Source organism: Bemisia tabaci, chromosome 4 (genome assembly GCF_918797505.1).
Source record: "Bemisia tabaci chromosome 4, PGI_BMITA_v3".
In the NCBI taxonomy this organism is placed as follows: Eukaryota; Metazoa; Arthropoda; class Insecta; order Hemiptera; family Aleyrodidae; genus Bemisia; species Bemisia tabaci.
In genome coordinates this window covers 77604-97283 of record NC_092796.1, presented here as the reverse complement: position 1 = coordinate 97283, position 19680 = coordinate 77604, and the positions used below count along the sequence as shown (strand labels likewise).

Sequence of the window (19680 nt, the reverse complement as noted above, 5' to 3'; positions counted from 1 at the left end):
TTACTTGGGCATAGAAAGAATTAATTTTCAGTGAATAAGCAAAACGTTTTTGTTGTGATTTTGATTTGCATGTTTCGTTACTTCATTTCTTACTTTTACAGCTGGTGGTCTTGGGATTCATCGTCCTCTATCAACCAAAGATAGAATAATTCCTAGGAGCAAGTCGCAAAAACCTAAAACCCCAGGCAGTGAATACAAAGCGCAAAAAGCTGGTGGTGACTTGCGCAAGAAAGGAAAGTTTGAACCATACTCTTACGTTCCATTGCAGAGGACTTGGCTGAACAAACGGTAAGTCTGACTTAAATTTAAAGTGCTGATTCAAGGCTTGTTGGTTTAAAATTTTACAAAGTTTTTTCATATAATTGTTTTTAGTTTCAGCACAAGTGATCCTCTCTTATCGCACAAAAAAATCCTAACTATTCTAAAAACACAGTAGATCACCAAATCATATTTATTTTTTACTCGTATAGAGAAAAAATTTTTCAGTATTTCATTATACATCATGCCCATCATGCTTGAAAGCCTTCTTACAAGAGCTTGGCCTGAATCGTTGCCTCCCTATCCATGTCACGAATCAGAGACAAAAAGAGTCTCTCCATTTTCATTCCAGTAATGCGGAAAACTTTCTTTTGGAATCCAACAGTTCCTTATGGGCATGATCACTCATTTTACCTTCTTGTTGGCTGTTGAGTCTGAGTATAATGCGTGGTAAACTCACTAAACATTGATTTGTTGCTAAATGAATAGCCTTACATGATGCTCAGCAGCATTCAAGGAGGTGGTTCAAGGATTAATCGGCAGAGCTCTGAGAGTAGAGATTTCTGCTCGTCACTAATACGCAAGTTGAGAGACTGTCTCTTTCAAGTATGAATAATCAGAACCTGACAAGTAGAAACAAAGAGCTGGGAAGCAGCCAAAAAAAAAATCGAGAAAAAAAGTGCAAAGAGATTTAGACCCTAAAGAGGCTACTTTTAATTACTTAATGAAATTAAATTTAAAAAAAGAATTAAAAATAACCAGTCAAAACACTTGATTAACCCATCATAAAGAAACATTGAGAAACAGAGATGATTATTACCGATACTAACAATAACAACAGTTTGTACCAAGATGGGGAAAAAAACACAGAAAGTTATTTACAATATATCTTTTACCGTCGTAATTCAGGTAATATATACATTAACTAGTTAATGTATAGAATAACGAGCGGTTTCAATTACAGAATGAGATGGCACTTTTATTTTATACTTTGACTAGTTATTGCATAGAGTAACTAGTTATTCCGTAGATTAACGGAGGCTCATTAGTGAAAGCGGCAAATGGTGTGAATTTTACTTTGTTGTGTAATGACGAAACTCTCAACACGATACCGAAGATGAAAAGTTCAGTGAACATCAAATAAAAAGTAAATAATTTTATTAAGCGTGACTCTAGTTTTTATTCCTGATTGAAAAGCTCAGTGAACGTCAACCAAATTTTAAATACAAATTTTTATTTACTGAGACAATACTTTTTATTCCTAACTGAAAAGTTCAGTGAACGGCAAAAAAAGTTTTATTTATTTTTGCATGAAGACAAGGAATGACATTTATAATTACACAGTATGCCTAAGACTGACAGCAGAAGAGGTGACTCTTCTGCAGGCATGTTTAAAAACTGCTTTTCTTTCCTTTTTCTTTTTTTAAATCACATTTGCTTATTTTATGTGATACGAAAACCTATCACATTCCACAATTTTATCAAGTGACATTCCTTATTTACTCATCCTTCCTTGCCCCCTCCTCTGCTCCTGCATTCCCCAGATGCTAGTTCTCGTTAATGAACATTACACACTTTCCCAGCAAGCCGTTTGTTATTCTACAGAATAACTAGTTAAAGTACATAATCGTCTGACATTCCATACTTACACGGGTCTCCTCAGTTGTTCTATAAATCAACTAGTCAATGTATAGAACAATGGATTACATACTTTAACGATATCATATCAAGGGCAGCTTTTCAATTCACCGGATATTTTTTATACTATTTTCAACTCTTTTTTGTTTTCAGGAAAAAATTCAAAGCTGCTGGACAATTTAAAGATCTAGTTAAAGTAAAGAAGAGCAAAAAGTGATAGTTAGAATTTACTTGAATAAATCTAAGAGATTCTTTATGTTAAGCAATATAAAAATGTTACTGTACATGAAAAATGAATAACTAAGCATAAGCTGTCAGTCTCAAACCTAATTTGTCTCATTGACGGTAGTATGATGAAATAACTTGCTCCTTAACAACTATTTATGGATTCATCGAGTTTCCAAAAGAAATTTTTTATTAAAAATGTATGAGTATTTGACAGTAATGCACTAGCCCAACTTAATCCTTTCTGCGGTATCTTGAGTTGTACGAACAAAAATCCTTTCGGTGATATTTTGAGTTTGTTACAGTTGTGATTAACACTGTAACTCAAAAGATTTGTCAGGTATTCAATGGCAGCGCATATCATCGTTTAGAATGGTTTCAACAGTAGCGGTATCTGTAAGTAGTCCTAAGAATGGTAGTTTCATAAATTATGATGAATAGCTCTACTGGCTTGAATGCAGCTGATGCAAATGTCATTTGCTTACTTTCTGATCATACTGACTGGTATGGCCTTAACGAACTAAAATAACCTGTTACTCTCTCTCTCTCTTGGTGGCCAGTTTTAAGTATGGTATATTCTTGATAAAAATCTATCTTGGCAACCAAAGTGGTTTAGTAACATATATATCAGACCATGGAATTCCTTTCATTCTTTGTCAATTTTTTTTTGCTATCAGTTATGTTTCTCAATCCTATTCAACAGTACCATAACTTAATTGGTGGGGAAGCAATTTGTCATAAGTTGTTCCGGCGAATAGTTGAGTATGGAGGTGGCTGAGGTCTTGGATTAGTTCCCTCATGAGGCATCCTGAAAAGGAAAGGCAAATCAATGAAATTATACAAATGAAAGTGGCAATCATGCATCTATTTTATTACCTATTTACTCAATACCTGAAGCCATCAGCATGGCATACTACTCGCCCTCCTCAAAAAGAATCCAAATCATACAACTTTCCGGGACACCCTCAAAAACTGAGTAGGTGTTCATGTTCACGAATGTATGGAGGTTTCAACACAAGCAAGTGGCATACAATCAGAAAAATCAGGTTCCGAATGTTTCGAGTTCTGATGTTTTCAGTTTCATTGGAGTTTACGAGTATTTGGTTGCAAAAAATACTCCATCACCTATACTGTGGCACCACCCGCATTCAACCTGGCACCGTGCTTTCAGGTTTGATGCATGCCACTTTTTTATATGGGTTGACAGTGAGGAAGAAGTAGTTAGTGGCAACAACTAACCGAAGCCCTATCCTTTGTCCCAAACATTATAGAGTCCTATTCTGCCATGCTAAGCAAGAACGCTGTAAATCCATCAAGATTTTCCTTCGCTTTTTGGAACTTAACGCTTTATAAAATATGAAGTGTTTTACCCATGCACCTCAAATTTTCAGGAAGAGCTCTTGATAGTATTTGCGAAAGAATTCTGTAAAAATATTGTCCCAAGGTAAACAAGTTTTTCCGCTATGATAAATTGTTTCCAAAAAATGTGAAACAGCGTTTTTGCGTTACATGGCAGTATTCCGTACTCGTTCGTAGAGTTTCCGTTTGCACAGCTGCCTAGAGAAGGTCGTGGGCAATTGTCAATAAAAGGCAGGCAACATATCATCTGCTTACAAAACGTTTGCTCCTCGGAACTCTTAATTGAAGCAATGGAGAATGAGGGTGTCCTCATGCGAGGGGGCAGCATAGTAGATTGTTAATTTAAGCAAAATTGAGCCATTCATGATCTGGAAAGCCACAATGCCATCCCATCCGAACTAACACAAAATTCTGATTGGGAAATAGTGGAGCCTGTATATAACGAAGTTCACGATTTTCAGAAAAACTTCGTTAAAATCAAACCCGGCGGAAATATGGAGATGAATTCGGGGAAACATAAAAAAAGTTGCGTACCAATTCACGAAAATTAAATATGTATTGAGATGAGGGAGTGTCAACTCCCTGATGACCTGTGGGAAGACCGAGATTTCTGGCAATTCGGTGTCGTATAGCGCCAAAGAGTGCTATAAAAGCGACTATATGGATGTAAATATGTATTTAAATCAAGAATACATATGCAAATTTTATCAACCTGGTACGTATGTCATTACTCAAACTTCCTTGAAGTAAAAGTCGATTGACTTCTTGACTGTTTAGGACCGGTAGGCATTTTTCATATGAAATCATCCTCATCTTTGAAGAGCAAGGTCAATGACCCTCCGAAACCGGTCGCGAGCGATACTGGTGAGTGGCGAGCCTGCTGGAGGGCTTACAATGCAGCAGAAAGCATAGGGAGTGCTTTCTGGTCGTCCCTCTCTCCATCTTTCTCACATGAGTATTCGGCGGCGTCAGGTAGCACTTAGGTAGAGATGGAAAATTTCATGGAATTTACTCGCGTGAAATTTCGCGAAATTTTTTTAAACTTTTTGGGATAAATTAAGGAGACCAAAAAACGCCTCGATACAGCAATTCCACAATTTGAAATTTTTCACCCCTAGCCTTAAACATTCACACGTTGCAAATATTTTCGTTTGGTTTAGAGGAAAGGTTGGGACTGGTCTCTCTAAATTCCCCTTTATGCCCCCCCTTCGTGTGTAGCTCTTCATTAAGTTAGCATAATACTGCCGCATCAACAGGAAGACCATTTGAAGTGCTTCCGGATATCTAGAGGCTCAATAGATAATTCCGAAAAAAATTAATAAATTTAAAATTTTGTGAAGTTCATTCTTTGAAATTCGTTCGAGCCTTTTGAAATTTCATTTTCCATCTTTGCAGGTAGCTGTGTAACTCCCCCCCCCCCCCCCCCTCCATTGCGGACGAGACTGATGAGACTCGAGGCATGCGCAGCGCGGCGGGCTGCCCACTTCGTTATCGATCATTCCCTCTTAATCATATTTGTAATTTCGTGACCACCACAGGTATTACTGTAAGCGAGCGGAGCTCGTCTAGAAAACAGAAAATACGCAGAACTATAGACTGATTTAGTGACTATGTCTTTCGATATGATATCGAACTTTTGGTTCAAACCAAAACAAACCGACATAACCTCATTTACGATTTCTTCATGAGTTGATTGTGATAATTTATTAAAATTTGGTCATTGACCGGTCATAAATCAGTCAAGGATACATTCATCACGAGAAATTTCGATTTTAAGACACACTTGGACGCATTTTACCAGCATATCGCAAAGGGAGCAAATCAGAAACAAGGTTATGTGTTTGTTTACATTTGAACCATGACAAGATTATGACGTAGCCACTAAATGAGTCTATACAGCGGAAATGGTGGCAAATTACTTCGTTACACCCGAGGCTCCGTCGCTGAAACTTCGTTGCTGGTGGGTTTTTTACTACTGAACGTACATGGAGACACTAGATAAAGAAAAATTACTTCGTTATATCCGGAACTTCGTTAAAGGCGAGTTTGTTACATACAGGCTCATCTGTAAGATAAATTGCTTTGCTGTCCTATAAGACCTTAGGAAATTGAAAGAAAAAAAAATTTATGAGCTAGGAAAACCTAGTCACAACTGCTTCATTTGAAAGGCAGTGGAAAATTGTGCTGCGACCAAAGTGTAAAAATCTATCCTAGAATTAAATAATTCAATAAACATACCTAGGCAAGGTTGCAGCGATATTGTAGTTCATTGGAGAGGAAGGCATGGACCGTTCAGATGGAATGGTATGAAACGGCATGTAATTTTTTCTTACTTCTGGTGTTGGTTTTTGATGCCTAGAAGATCAGTAGTTAAGTTTCACATAAATAGATTAAAAAATCGAACAATGCTTAAAAAAGAGAAATTTCATGTTAGATGATGCTATTAACAATCATGCATGGGTAACAACAGAAATTTCGTTGTTTTTCCAGCTGTCTATGTATGTATGAATGTATCTGTAAACTATAATAAAGAACTTCAAAAAAAAAAAGAAGAAGCTGTCTATGTGTGAGGAGCTTCTACGTTGTTTGCCTCCCCTTCAGAATCATAGTATAATTATTAAAGGATTAAAGGACTCGGGTATCTCTCAACCCTTGTTGAAAACATAAAAAAATGATTCTTCTTAAAACCCATCGATTGTTACTGTCAATTTTGTGATCAATAGTTTCAAACTGCTCAAGAAATGAAAAACAAACGAAAGCACATAAAAATATTTGGAGGCCAAAAAGAAATTATGAATCATAAGGTGTTATCAAAAATTTAGCTAAAGGTCTTTCATAAACCACATTATAAAAATTGGCAACCGAGGGAAGAAGTCGAGTAAGTGAAACAGTTTGTTGTTTGAAGTTTGAGTGGCCTTTATAACAAGCCCAAGTCGTTTGAATTATCTTAAATATATACCAATGTTTCTACTCACACAATGAATCAATCTGGTTTCTCTGTCCTTCAGCTGCCAATTTTGTAATTCATGTAATTTCAACAATTTCACTGTGTATCCAGTCAATCAACTCAACTTTAAATTACCTGAAACTGAATTTACATAAACATTGGGGCTGGTACCCTTCCGTTTAACTTGATCCAAACAAGGGAAAGATTAGCTTAATTTAGTGTCTTAAAAAAAGCACCAAAACAGCTATTATTGGTTCTCAAACTGTGGCATGCGGACCTCTTGGCAGTGTATGGAAACTTCCAGGAGGGTATGCAGAACCAGAAAAATGAAAGGGAGGAGAAATTAAAGTGAATAAGTGAGGCAAGAAAAGAAAACAAAACAAAACAAAACAAAAGGAAGAGAGCACAACCTCGAAAATGTATCCAAGCAATATTTAAAATACTCTTCGGTTTACATTTTTAATTCTCCATCAAAACCAGCAGATAATGTATTACCTACTCTTTTTCTTATTTTTTATTTTTTATGTGTGTGTGTGATTTACCTTTTGCATATACTCCCTTTAAAATTAATTAATGTCGAATCATGTAGTAAAACTGGCAAAGCAGAAGAAAAAGTCCAATTCAAGTTTTCTCAAAAACTTTTTTTGAATTCTGTACGGATTTGTGGGCAAAAAAGTGCGGCCGAGTTAACACAACCTGCCCAACCCTTACGCAAAGCAAAGACGAACCTTGTGATAAAACTTGCACAAATGAAAATCGCACTTGCCAACATACCTTCCAAAATACCGTTCAAAAGTATAAAAAATTCTATCAAAATATTCTTCAGAAAGTTCATCATGCCTGAAAATACAAATAATAAAGAATATTTATTCACCCGTCTATTTAATGTATTTTTGTATGAATAAATTAAGCTGTATCATTTTTGATACCCAATTAAAGTTTGCCTATAGCTTCAGCAAATTACTTGTTGGATTTTGGTTGTTTTGTGGCTCTAAATCTTGACAAAGTAAATTCGTCCAGGATTGCATAATAATTTGTTCTGCCGTATTAAATTCTAAATAAAGTCATAGGAAATAAAATAGATCCCTCCTCTCAGATCCACTCATTGTGTTCCTAGAATTTTTTTCGTTTTCATCTATTTATTCTGAGTTTTGTCTATTAACATCCTCAAAACCAATTTTGCAACACTCATTGGAAATTTTTAAAACGGTTGCAATCAAGAACACAGCTAAAAAGTTTTCTTGCAAGAATCTTGATTAAAATTTGCATTAAGGTAGAATTTCTGTACTTTCTTAAAATCTTCCTTTTTGAGGCAGCCACCATGATTTGAATGGTCCTTAGCTGGTCGCCAGCAAGGGAACCTTAGTTACATTAGTTGATTTTCGAAAACGTAAATCCTGCATAGTTAATGGTAATCACTTGGGTGTAGATTGTATCCTTTAGTAGACCTGTTTTGTCAGCTTGCACACTCCCCCTGCCCCAGCACAACTGATCCAGAGTCGCGCTGAGTGTGCAAGCCAGCAAAACGTGTCTGCATAAGTATAAAAGAAATCTTCCTACAAATGAGCACGACCCTAGTAAAAGTGAGTCAACCTGACGTCAGGCCGATTCACTTTTACTAGGATAGTAGCCATACATGATTAACGTTTTGCAACCCTTGATATGCAGGTTTCCGAATTTTCTTCTCCAAATATTCTTGTCATTTATGTTAAAGCACTTATTTTAAAAACGTCAACATAAATCAAATAAAAATGGGGGGGGGGGAGGATGCTGCCACCTCGAAAACAAGAACTCCGTAACCACTGGATCAGCCATAAGTCTGATCGTAGTCACCTCTACCTATGATTGATATTAAATTATGAAGGTTTTGATCAATGTTTGAAAGCGGTAAAAATCTGTGATTTGGATACTTGTCTTAATTTGCATTCCAGAATCTATCATTTTATAATCGCCCCAGTTTTATGAAGTCTCTTTCCTATAAATTGAGGACTTGATAACGGATACATGGCCCTTTTACTGCCGCTATGATTGTGTATCTTTTTCTAAGTTACTACTTGAATTGTATGTTATTTTTTAACATAAATTTTCGGCAAAATTTGGAGAACATCTCCTAAAAATTACTTAACACTTAGAGGACTTTCCAATAGTTTACATAGTCTTAGCAGCATTGCAAAGGGTTTGTGTTGTTATTAAAAGTAAATCAATCGGTAACTGAATCAATTAAGGCACAATGATTAAATTTGGATCCAATGCAAAATTTCTGCACCTGAAGTTTAAGAATCTTAGGCAATTAATTGGCATAGGCATGTGCAACTTACAGAGACTGGTGGTGGAAGCATAATATCAGAGACAAAATTGTGGCGAACATCAGGAAAGAAAGAATCGGTGAGATGAGCATAGTGAAAAACTCAGCGGTGAAGTTCCGCACCGGTATGGATTTGATTTCTAGTGCATCCCATTGCAATTGTTGCCCCCATTCCAGTGGTGGTGGCTCGGTTTTTGGTTTAGCTGCTACATAATTCTAAACCCAAAAATTTGTAAAACGTGATTCCTGAACTCCATATTCAGTAATCTTACATTCAGTGAACATTTTAATCGTTTTAACTGTAGTAGTTCAATTATTTTTTATGAAATGTAAGCAAAAGCAATGAATCCAAGGCTAAGTAGAATGCTTCATTTTCTCCCCGATACATGACATATATAAGTAGCAACTTGATTAATCTTGTATTTACTCTCATCTAGATATTGACACTCCAATACATTGGAGCCAAAATAAAACTGACTTGACTAGAGAGGGAAGTCTAACGAGATCATTGTTCGTGCATCTAGCTCTTTAAATTCTCGAAAGTTTCTATAAACTATCCATCATAGAATAAAGCTAGTCGTTTACAAACAAAAAAAAGAGAAAGATGTATTCATTACCAGCCGGAAAGCACACCAATCCATGTAGAAATCATTGCTCCTGAAATATCGCTCGACAGATGTTCGTTTGAAATCACAAAACATTAATTTCCAAAGTGGCTTTACTTCCTGTTCCAAAGCCAACAGTGCTGGCGAAAATTCTTGCTCACTCCCTATACGCACGACAACTCTGAAGAATATATATAATATATATATAATAACCAATCATCTGATGTAAAAATAAGCTCCAAATGGAGTTGTAGGCAATCTTAATTCAGCGCTAACATTACTTGCCTACTCATCATGAGTCATTATAGAAGGGCTTGGAGGTAAATTTGTGAAAGAGACAAAAGACATTCGCACAAGCATTCCTCAAACTTATTCAGAAATAAGAATTTAATGATGCCATTTGATCTTATAAAAGGAGAATTGATGATCAGTAGACCTCTGGACACTGTATGAATGGAAAAACTATAAAACATTTTTTCACTTCATTTCGGGAGTCTGAAAATCAACTCCTCAACGACATATAAGTGTTTTATGAACGATGGATGAATGTCAGTCGGAATGGCAAAAGTGAGTCATTTGTGTAATTCAACTTCCATTTATTCTGTGGTAATAACACTTGTAAACCCGCTATGCCATGAAGTAATTTCCGGTGTCGGATTCTGGGGGTCACATCCATGCTGTAGCTTTCGTAGAAACATCGAGTCCCAAATTTTTTCCACTGAATTTCAATAAAAGAAAACATCCATAAAAATTTGCAACGTTATGCCACAGAGAAGCAATTAAATTTTTACCAAACAAAAAAATTTGTCGTTATGGATAAGTATCACTATGCCTTGGAAGGTTACCTAATATCTCGTTTATGAGTTGATTTTCGAACTTTCCACAATGTGAATTGTTTATCATGAAAAATTTGGAAGGATAAGCGTGCAATATTTTTTCCTCGTTACAACTCTGACTAGTGTCCTATTCAGTGGTTTCCTCCAACCTTATACTGTGGTGGTTTCCAGGATCTTCCAGCGAAAGATTCTGGAAACCCCATCAAATACCCTTCCACCAACTTTGGTAGAAAGCTCAGCATTTGCACGGGTGTAATGCCTGCACGACCCACTTTCAGCCTGCCTCTGGCTTGCCGTGCGTCGCCCGAACATACCACCCACGACGCACTGGAGCTTTCCACCAAAGTTGGTTGGAGGGTGTTTAATGGGGTTTTCAGAATCTTTCGCTGAAAGATCCTGGAAACCACCACAATATTCAGTTAAGTGATCAAAAATTTGACCCTAGTTTATTATTGCATAAAGCTATCCAATTGTTTTAGCTGAAGCTGACGCATATTTTTCAGATGCTGCAACTCAAGTTGTTGATGGTTAAACTGGTAAAACACCACTATTTTTACTAAATGCTGATTTCCTGTGTCAATTTCCTTATTCAAAGGATAACCAACAGATCATCAGGATGACCATTGGACTGCATTTTGCAATTTGGAGCTATAAATTATGGCTCTTCTAAAAAAACACTCATGTGCACATGGAAACTATAATGGCACATACGTTGTTTTCAAACCGGGCTAGAACTTATCGCTCCAAATTGCAAAATGTAGTCCCATTCATCCTCATCGTATTTTTTGAAAATTGTATAAATTTTCTGTGGCTTTTGTAGAATATTTACCCAAAAAGAAAAAAAAAAGGTGCAAAAATTCTTAAACATAGGGACCGAGATACGGTTGAAATACCTAGATGATTGAGTTATCTTGTAGTTTTACCACCAATTAGAATTATTTGCTCCAAAGAGAGGAATTTTTCCATGCATTGTTGGAGATAATATCTTACCCTTCAGACTCATCTGGTTTTAGTGGCAGTCTAGCACCAAGGTCAACCGCGGAAGCCAGAAAAGTTATATAGAGATTTTTCTCCGACTTGGGCCAAAGCTTAGTCTGAAATATGTGTAGTAATGATTTCAGCCTTGCAGAATTCATTATGTCCTCAATATTAAAGTTGTTGATTTTAACTTGGACCTCGTACAGTGCTTTCTCTGCAAAAAGAGTAAGAGAAAATTGTGTCAATTTTTCATTCAGTGAACATGTTTTGTTTCATTTTCAGACCAATCTCTGTCGAATAAGCTCCATATTCATGTAACTTGGAGGTATGGTCAAAAATTCTAAAAAGTCGAAGCTTTACATCTCTACGTATTTCAAACATTACTTGTTCATTCCTGACAGTTCTATGATTTTTATTATATTAGCAGGATTACTAACTAGCAGAGAGGTACACCTAATTTGTTTATTTATTTGTACATGGAGCCTCTTCTGTTAAGGGCTAAGATACACTTCAGTATACAGGGTGTACCAAAAGTCCGTCCCCCTCCTGCTAACTTTTGAAACGAATTTGAGCTACGGTAATGAAACTTGGGAATGTTTCCTATCTCAAAAGGGAGACCATCTTTTGGGGGGTCAAAATTTTGGTCCCCCCTCGAGGGGGGCGCGGGGGCCCCAACTTTTTTTTTTTTTTTTCAACTGCAACTCCCCTTATCTTGTATACATTCATTCGAAAGAGCATAAAAAATTAAGAATTTTTGGCGCAAACCGCAAGATCAATACTTAATTTTTGACCGAGTTATGATAGGTCAAAGGCAAATTTGACCCTATTTTTCTAAAAATCATAACTCCGTTCAATTATCGCAGAGAAAAAAATAAAACGGGAAAATTACCAAATTGTTGTCCACTTTTAAGTAAAAATTGCAGAAATCACTTCGCTGTAATTTTAAGGGGGGCTCGGACCCCCGAAACGTCAATTCATAGTCATTCAATTTCCCAGCGAAAAAGGCAATTTCCCCTAGATTTGCCTCCCCCTCACATTATCTCCAGTAAGTCTAAATTAGTTTCAACATCTAACGTAGGCAAGTCCCCAAATTTTTTCGGAAAAGGAAAATTTAAACGTCAAATTTAAATCACCTTAAATTTCGTTTTTTTTTTTAACTTTTTCTCCCGAAATTTGGGGACTTGCCTACGTAATGTTGAACCTAATTTTGACCTTACTGAGATAATGTGAGGCAATTCTAGGGGAAATTGCCTTTTTTCGCGGGAAAATTGAATGAACCATTGAATTGACGTATTCGGGTCCGAGCCCCCCCTTAAAATTACAGCGAAGTGATTTCTGCAATTTTTTAACTTAAAAGCGGACCACAATTTGGTAAATTTTCCCGTTTTATTTTTTTCTTCTGCGATATTTGAACCGGAGTTATTGATTTTTGAAAATAGGTCAAATTTGACCTTTGACCTATCAGAACTCGGTCAACAATTAAGAGATTTGATCTGCGGTTTGCGCCAAAATCTTAATTTTTTATGCTCCTTTCGAATGAGGTATCCACCAGATAGGGTGCCATTTGAAAAAAAAAGTTGGGGGCCCCCCGCGCCCCCCCTGAGGGGGGACCAAAATTTTGACCCCCCCAAAAGATGGTCCCCCTTTGAGATAGGAACATCCCAAAGTTTCATTACCCTAGCTCAATTCGTTCAAAAGTTAGCAGGGGTGGGACGGACTTTTGGTACACCCTGTAAATACATTTCAGCTATTTACATATAACTACAGTACATGTTTGTACTTACTTAAAAATTTGAACAGAATTTGTGAGCCTATTAAAATTTTCCATACAGAGTTTTTCATGATATAGATAGAAATTTTACATTAAATGAAATGTTTTTCTTTCAGAACATACCTACTCTAAAAACTCCTTCGTAGCATAAAATGGGTTTTCCTTGAGATGTTGTTTCAGGTTATTTAAAAAGTGCTGAGGAGGCTGGTTGGTTTTTGTTATACTCTTTATTTCATTCGGGAGCCTATTATAAAGTTTTTTCCCTCTGTATTCTAGTGTGGTATTACTAGCAGTATCCTCTTTTGTTATGGTTAAAAAATTGTGTCTGGTGTTACGGCTGCATGCTCGCTGTTTGTACTTTTGGCAGTTATGAGATTCTGTCTGATTGATGCTTTGAAGGTTTCATAGATGTTTAGCAAGCACACTGTTAAGATACTATATTTAATAAAAAGTGGACGACAGTGAAAACTACTTGATTTGTTGTCTATAATTCTGAGACATGTTTTTAGTGCCTTCAGTATTTCATCCACCCCTGTGGAGTAGCCCCAGAGATAGATTCCACTACTGGATAACCGAGTAGATACTTGCATAGTAATATCTCATCATTACATTTGAGTTTACCTCTCTCTTTATTTTTCTAAGCAGCCAGATCCATGACAGTTGCATTTGCATTGTCGTTCAGTTGCATTACCTACCTATTGCTTTGTAGGTCTCACAAATAGGACTGAATTGACATTGATAGTAGAAGCTGTACAGTCACAATTTTCTTCAACAGAAAGTTCAATTTTTTTTTGGTTGGTTCTTAGCTGATTGCCATGAATTCAAAAAAATTATTACATTTATTTAAAGTAAAAAATGAAAAAAAGACGTCTACCGATTAAGGTGCAAAAGAGCTCTCAAAGATAATTTATTTGAACTACGGTGATTGATGTGTTGCCTGATATATCAATCATCAATCATCTGGTCCTTAATTTTTATTGCAAGAAGTCTCACAAGATGATAGAAATTGAGAAGAGTCTGGTTAAAAACATACCATTTTTCTCTAACACGTTGAGTCGAATACCATGATATCGAGGGGTGTAAGAGCTGTAGTTTAATCCCACGAGTTCGAGCTGTCCAAAAAAAATGTATTATTGCTGGAAATCATCTTGAGCTTAGATATACTTTAATGAGGGGCAAGCTTAGAGGTACTTTCATCTTTCCTCCAAATCCACGAAACTAAATCGTGAAAAATCTAAAACTTTAAATAGTATATTTATATTATGCTTACACTTTTTTCACAGAAAAAATTTCAATTTCTAACAAGTGTCGGGCAGTTAAGTAAAGCTTGTTACTGGTGTTTCAGGGAAGGAGTAATGAGGGGAAGCCTGAAATCTAAGTGATCAAGGAACATTTTAGTGTGCAGTCTAATAACCAGGGTCCAGGGGTTTCTCCTAAAAATTGCACACATATTAACCATTTTGAGACAATGCATGGTTGAGAAAATTTACTATTTGATCTACAGGTTTAAATAATCTGAAGAAATTCAAAGTAGGAATGAAGAAAATTGAATCAGAAATCCAGGGAAGCACTCCTTTAAATGGAAATTATCACAGTCAAAATCTTGCTTGGTACACAATTTGCATGCTTATGGTGCGCAAACATAGGCCTAAATGGTTAAATGCTTGGTGCTCCATTTTCTATTTTTTCTTGTATCTTTACCATCAATTGTTACTGTTGGAGAAAGAAACAGTAACTATCTCATTCCCTGACTTCTGTCAAGGATTAGTTAAAAAATGTGTCTAAATTCAAGAGGAGTAAAATTTTCAAGAGATTGCAATCCAAGCTGAATCATCACTATCCCTTCCAAAATCAGCCATTTGAACCTTTAATTAACTAATTTTTAGTAATTATAAGCATTTTTGAAAACTTTTTCCATCCAACCAAGAAATTGTATTTAATTCACACCAATACTCATCCATGCCAAGCATCTCAGTCCACGGGCACCTCCTCTTTCTGGTCAGCTCTCTGATCTTGAAATACTTATGCAGTTATTTATCGAGTTTGTACCCTTCACGCTTTTTTGAAGTGAGTGTATCGTATGTTGTGAGCGTTCTTAATGTCTAATAGCACTTTAACTGACACAAGAATTAGCCTGTTGTATAAAAAAACAACACTGTCTCTTACATCAATGCTGCTTTGACCTGGTGGAGCGACTCCATAAAGAAACCCTGTTTTGTGCCTCGGGCTAAATTTATAGTGGATCCACGTTGGCAAGTCAGGAGCATCTTTCAAGGAAACTTGAAATCTAAATTCATCTGAACCTTTTAAGAAAAAAAAAAAAATAACAGATGTAGCTATAATGAACTCAATCATCCTATCAGTGACAAATAATTTTCCTTTAACTTTTTGTATCACAGTATCCCTATACGGCAACCAGGCTAACATTCTTGAGCTCCTTTCTCAACTTTGCTGTAGATGCTGTCCACAATTTCCATCATTTTCAAAAGAAATTGGAGTACCTATATAATACTTCTAGTTACGGAACTAATTGTGAGAACATCTCAAGTAAAATCCTGAAAAATGACTGGCTATCGGACTTTTGTCAAAGGAGTCCAACCGAGCATTGTAAGGTTTTCTTGGGCTTATCTGATAGCTGACAAATCGACCAAAATTGCTATTATTATGGAAAGTAAAAATTCGTATTGGTTTGGACACTACCTACCTTGGAAAAAAGGAAAGTCAAACACAAAGTTGTGAATTCTGTCTTTATTTAAAAAAAAAAAAATTAGATAAGTACAACTTAGATTTTAAGTAAAAAAATAAAGTTGCTCTCTAATTCAAATGCTTAAAAATAAGGAATTAAACATCTCAAGCAGCTTACAGAGTCATAACCCATCCCCGTCAAAATACTCCCCAGCTTTGTGGATGCATTTTTGCCACCGTTTCCTCAAGTGGAAGAAACACTGTTTAAATTCATCAGGTTCGGATGACCGCAATTGCTTGAATTTTTACCGACAGGAGAAACTGTTAACTGCAAATATTACAATGGTGTTCTGAGATGATTATGCAAAAATGTCCGCAGGAAAAGGCCAGGGCTTTGGAGAAAAAATTCCTGGTTTCTGTATCACCATCATGCACCTGTCCATGCATTACTTCAAATTCGCAAATTTTTTGCAAAGAATGCCAGTGCCCTCCCTCTCCCCCTTATTCATTTGACCTTGCTCCTTGTGATTTGTCTTATTTCCACCACTGAAATCTACCTTGAAAGTTCGACATTTTCAGACCATTCTAGAAATTCAAAAAAACTCTTTGAAGTAATTGCAGTCATTCAAACCCGAGGAATTTTAACAGCGCTTTCCCCACTTGAAGAAACGGTGGCAAAAATGCATCGACAAAGCTGGAGAGTATTTTGAAGGGGATGGAGTATGACTCGGTTAGCTGCTTGAAATGTTAATTTCTTTATTTTTAAGCATTTGAAAAAGAAAGCAACCTTATTTTTTTCTTAAGTTGTATCTAAAAATTTTTTTTAAATAAATAAGGCAGAATTCGAAACTTGTGTTTGACTTTCCTTTATTCCAAAGCATGATGTGTCCGAACCAATACGAATTTTTACATTCCGTAAAAATAGCAATTTTTGTCGAATTGTCAGCTATCAGATAAGCCCAAGAAAACCTTATGATGCTCGGTCAGCCTCCTATGACAAAAGTCTGGTTTCTTTTGGGACAGCCCTTGTATCATCATTGGAAGACCGTGTTTAGTAGACACTAACTCTAATACTTCACAAGAAGTCCCCTCAAATGTAAACAGTTTTTAGAGGAAAGGGTAAATATAGTTAGGTAATTGACTCAATTTTCAATTCAAAATTGATTTTCATCGCACTTCAGTAATATGAAATTAAATTACAAACATTGCTTACCTTCATTATCCCATCCAAAAAAAGATGGCTTAATGTGCTTAATGAAAACTTCTGTTGTGTGGATGTTCTCTTTTTCAAAATCATGTGCTTGCGATTGTGACACACCAATGAGCTGCAGCAAACTAACACTCAAAATTCCAAAAAATAGTCCTGGTTTATAGTTCAACGTCCACATCATGACAAGATACCTAATACTTCTCAAGTTCCTTGTTCCTTTCACTCCTGTATCCTAATAAAAACATCAGGAGATTTAAAAACAAACATACAAGACAGGAAAAGTAAGTAATACTTATGGTCTATCAATCGATTATGAGTGGGTCATGTTCCAGATAATGGCTATGAGCCTAAACGCGTCACTTTTAACATAAAGTCAACAAATCAGACACGTGAGTAAATTTCAAACACCTATTTTCGAATCGTCATTCATAGAAAAGTTTGATATTTTTTCAGAAATAATCAGGTCATAATATGATATTTTTTGTTTTGAAATGAGCCATTCATGGTTTAATTAACAAGGAACTTATTGATCAACCGTCCTTACCTATATAGGAAGGTACGTAGGTACCTAATTACTTTTTTGTTCAAAATTTTCTGTTTGGAAGCTGCCAAATCTTCTTCTATTTACTCTTAAAAATTATGTTGCTCTCTTTTCAATGTTACAATAGAATGGCCTTAGAATAAAGTGTCTGGCTGATGATTTAGACCTTATTCACGGTGAAACTACTAGACAAGGAACATTAAGTAGGTACGTCAGTTTACACCTGTCGTAGATTTCGTATTCTGTTTTACCTTATTGAAAGGACTGGCCATCATAATTGGGAACTTTAATGTGTGATTTTTCTATGCACTTTCAGGAACACTCTAAAAATTGTATGCAAAAATGTCCAGCAACGCAAACGAAAGAAGTGAGAATTCTGAAACACCGCAATCCAGAACCGTTCTTTCTCAGTTTCATCATACCTATTTATGTCGAGCTCTCAATTCAAAAGCCTTGTCAGAAATACCATTCACTTCTGATATATTAATACGTATGAGCAGTTCGAACACAAAATGAAGTGAGATTAGACTAGATTAGTAATTTTACGCCTTTTCATTCTTAGGATCAATCTGTGATGCCCTCAGGAACCTACAAGCAATTTTGAAACAATTTTCATTAACTACTGACCTGCTTTATTGTGTAAAAGAGACATACTCCCACTCAACTTCACTCAGTATGTACCTCAAGGCAAAATTGGCCATGTAATGCAAGGTAGGGAATGGAACAAGAACAAGACGGCAAGACGGTGCTCAAGGTACCTTGGACGGTGCTGGGTCTCAACCGCGCATGATTGAATTGAAAACATGTTCACGCGCGCGCGCTGATTTGAGGTGGAGCGTGGAGCGCATGCGCTGAGTCAAGACCAATCAACACAGGACAGTCATTCCCGAGGACGAGTTTTAGAACTCTACTGCGCAGTGACGTAGTATTGAGTGCCTGCAACGTATTTCTTATGGGAGCACCCATTGTGACGTAGCATTGAGTGGCGCCGAGCTTCGGCCGGGCGGGGGAGTGGATTTCAAAAAGCTGCGCAATGACTGACCTGCGTGGATTGGTTTTGCGCTGAGTATTGACGTCATGACGACGACGCGACGCGACCATGGACCAAGAGAAGAAATAAGGACCTCCAACTCCAGTTAGCGCTGACATCAGCGCTGCCTGGCAGAGGGTGTAGTGAACTAAACCGACGATTGAGTCCTCCTGTTTATATTTCCATGCACCATCTATTTAGGCTTATCACTAAATGCTCATAGCTAGATCCTCGTATCCTCGTGGTCGTCCTGCAGTTTTGAAGAGTTTAGTGTGAAAAGCAGGGCCGGATTTACCATGGATTTACCTATGGTGCATCGGTGCAGCTGCACAGGGCGCCTGATTTTGAGGGGCGCCAAATTTTGGGGTTTTTTTTTTTTCCAAACTCTGCAAAATTACATCAGGGAACTATTGATTTATTTATTGCGTTCCATATTTTAAAGGACCTGACCCTAGACTTCAAGGGTCAAACTTTCTCTTAGTTTAGTAGTTAACAGTAACAGGAACGGGCACCTGGTTTTGGTTTCTGCCCCAGAATCATTCACTCACTCGGAAAAATTCGTATTTAGTTAGAGTTAGCACGTAGTAACCAAAGAGGACCGTCGGGTTGGGAAATGCGCGGGGGGGGGGGGGGGCGTGCGAGGGGGGCGCCCCGAAAATTTCTGCACAGGGCGCCAAAAACGTAAATCCGGCCCTGGTTAGGTTAAGTTATCCTGGTATCCGGCCAAAGTATGGTTATTTTGACTCCTGGGACCTTAAAACGTCTAGAAATGATGAAATGTCAACTTTTTTTTTTTTTCTTGGAGGATGACAAAACTTCCTCTCTACCCTAGGGGAGCGAGAAAGTAAAAATAGATCAACGTAATTTTTTGAGATGTTGCTCAAAATACTCTCCAGATTCAAAATGTTTAGTTTTAAGCCACAAACTAGGTACCACAAATCGACGGAATCGTCATTTTTGTGACCTCAAGTCAGGGCTCAGGCGCGCTCTGAGCGGCATATTCGGCTTATGATCATGTCTTTAAACATAGATTAAAAAAAATATATCAAAACTAGCGACCCTTAACGTGCTTCGCACGTAGCAGTTTATACAGACTGAATGACAGGAGAAAAAATACGATGATTTTCGGATTCAGGTGCCAAAATTACACAAGAACCATTTATCGCATGATGCTTACCTATTCAAGTTTCCTTTCTGTTCCTATAACATAAATATTTTTTCGGACAAGAGCTCCTTTCCGCCTTTATAACGCCGTGTAAAACTCATCCGATTTTTATTCGTCGGAGAAGAGA

General features: G+C 36.8%; 2 protein-coding genes across 4 annotated transcripts in view; one reads left to right on the top strand and one right to left on the bottom strand.

Moving 5' to 3' along the window:
* The window catches only part of LOC109031235 (RRP12-like protein), a 75374-nt gene extending 73033 nt beyond the window's left edge, over positions 1 to 2341 (top strand). The window contains exons 21-22 of the mRNA XM_019042643.2: positions 102 to 288; positions 2050 to 2341. Of these exons, the coding sequence (XP_018898188.2) occupies positions 102 to 288; positions 2050 to 2113 (251 nt within the window). The 3' untranslated portion in view covers positions 2114 to 2341. The remainder of the gene's footprint in view (positions 1 to 101; positions 289 to 2049) is intronic.
* On the bottom strand, positions 949 to 18163 carry Scgalpha (sarcoglycan alpha). 3 transcript variants are annotated; one of them, XR_011899669.1, is made up of 11 exons: positions 17986 to 18163; positions 16821 to 17049; positions 15089 to 15225; positions 13956 to 14034; positions 11164 to 11365; positions 9350 to 9518; positions 8746 to 8948; positions 7202 to 7267; positions 6456 to 6568; positions 5719 to 5835; positions 2914 to 2929 (listed from the first exon to the last, which is right to left on the bottom strand). XR_011899669.1 is itself a non-coding variant. In XM_019042644.2 (10 exons), exons 2-10 carry the CDS (start codon positions 16996 to 16998, stop codon positions 2857 to 2859), a joined length of 1224 nt encoding a protein of 407 aa, XP_018898189.2. In that variant the 5' UTR covers positions 16999 to 17049; positions 17986 to 18162; the 3' UTR covers positions 949 to 2856. The 3 variants fall into 3 exon arrangements, 2 of the variants coding, with proteins under 2 accessions (XP_018898189.2, XP_018898190.2); XM_019042644.2 differs by lacking the exon at positions 6456 to 6568 and having other exon boundaries at positions 949 to 2929; positions 17986 to 18162; XM_019042645.2 differs by lacking the exons at positions 6456 to 6568; positions 7202 to 7267 and having other exon boundaries at positions 949 to 2929; positions 17986 to 18161.
* Positions 18164 to 19680: the final 1517 nt, after the last annotated feature.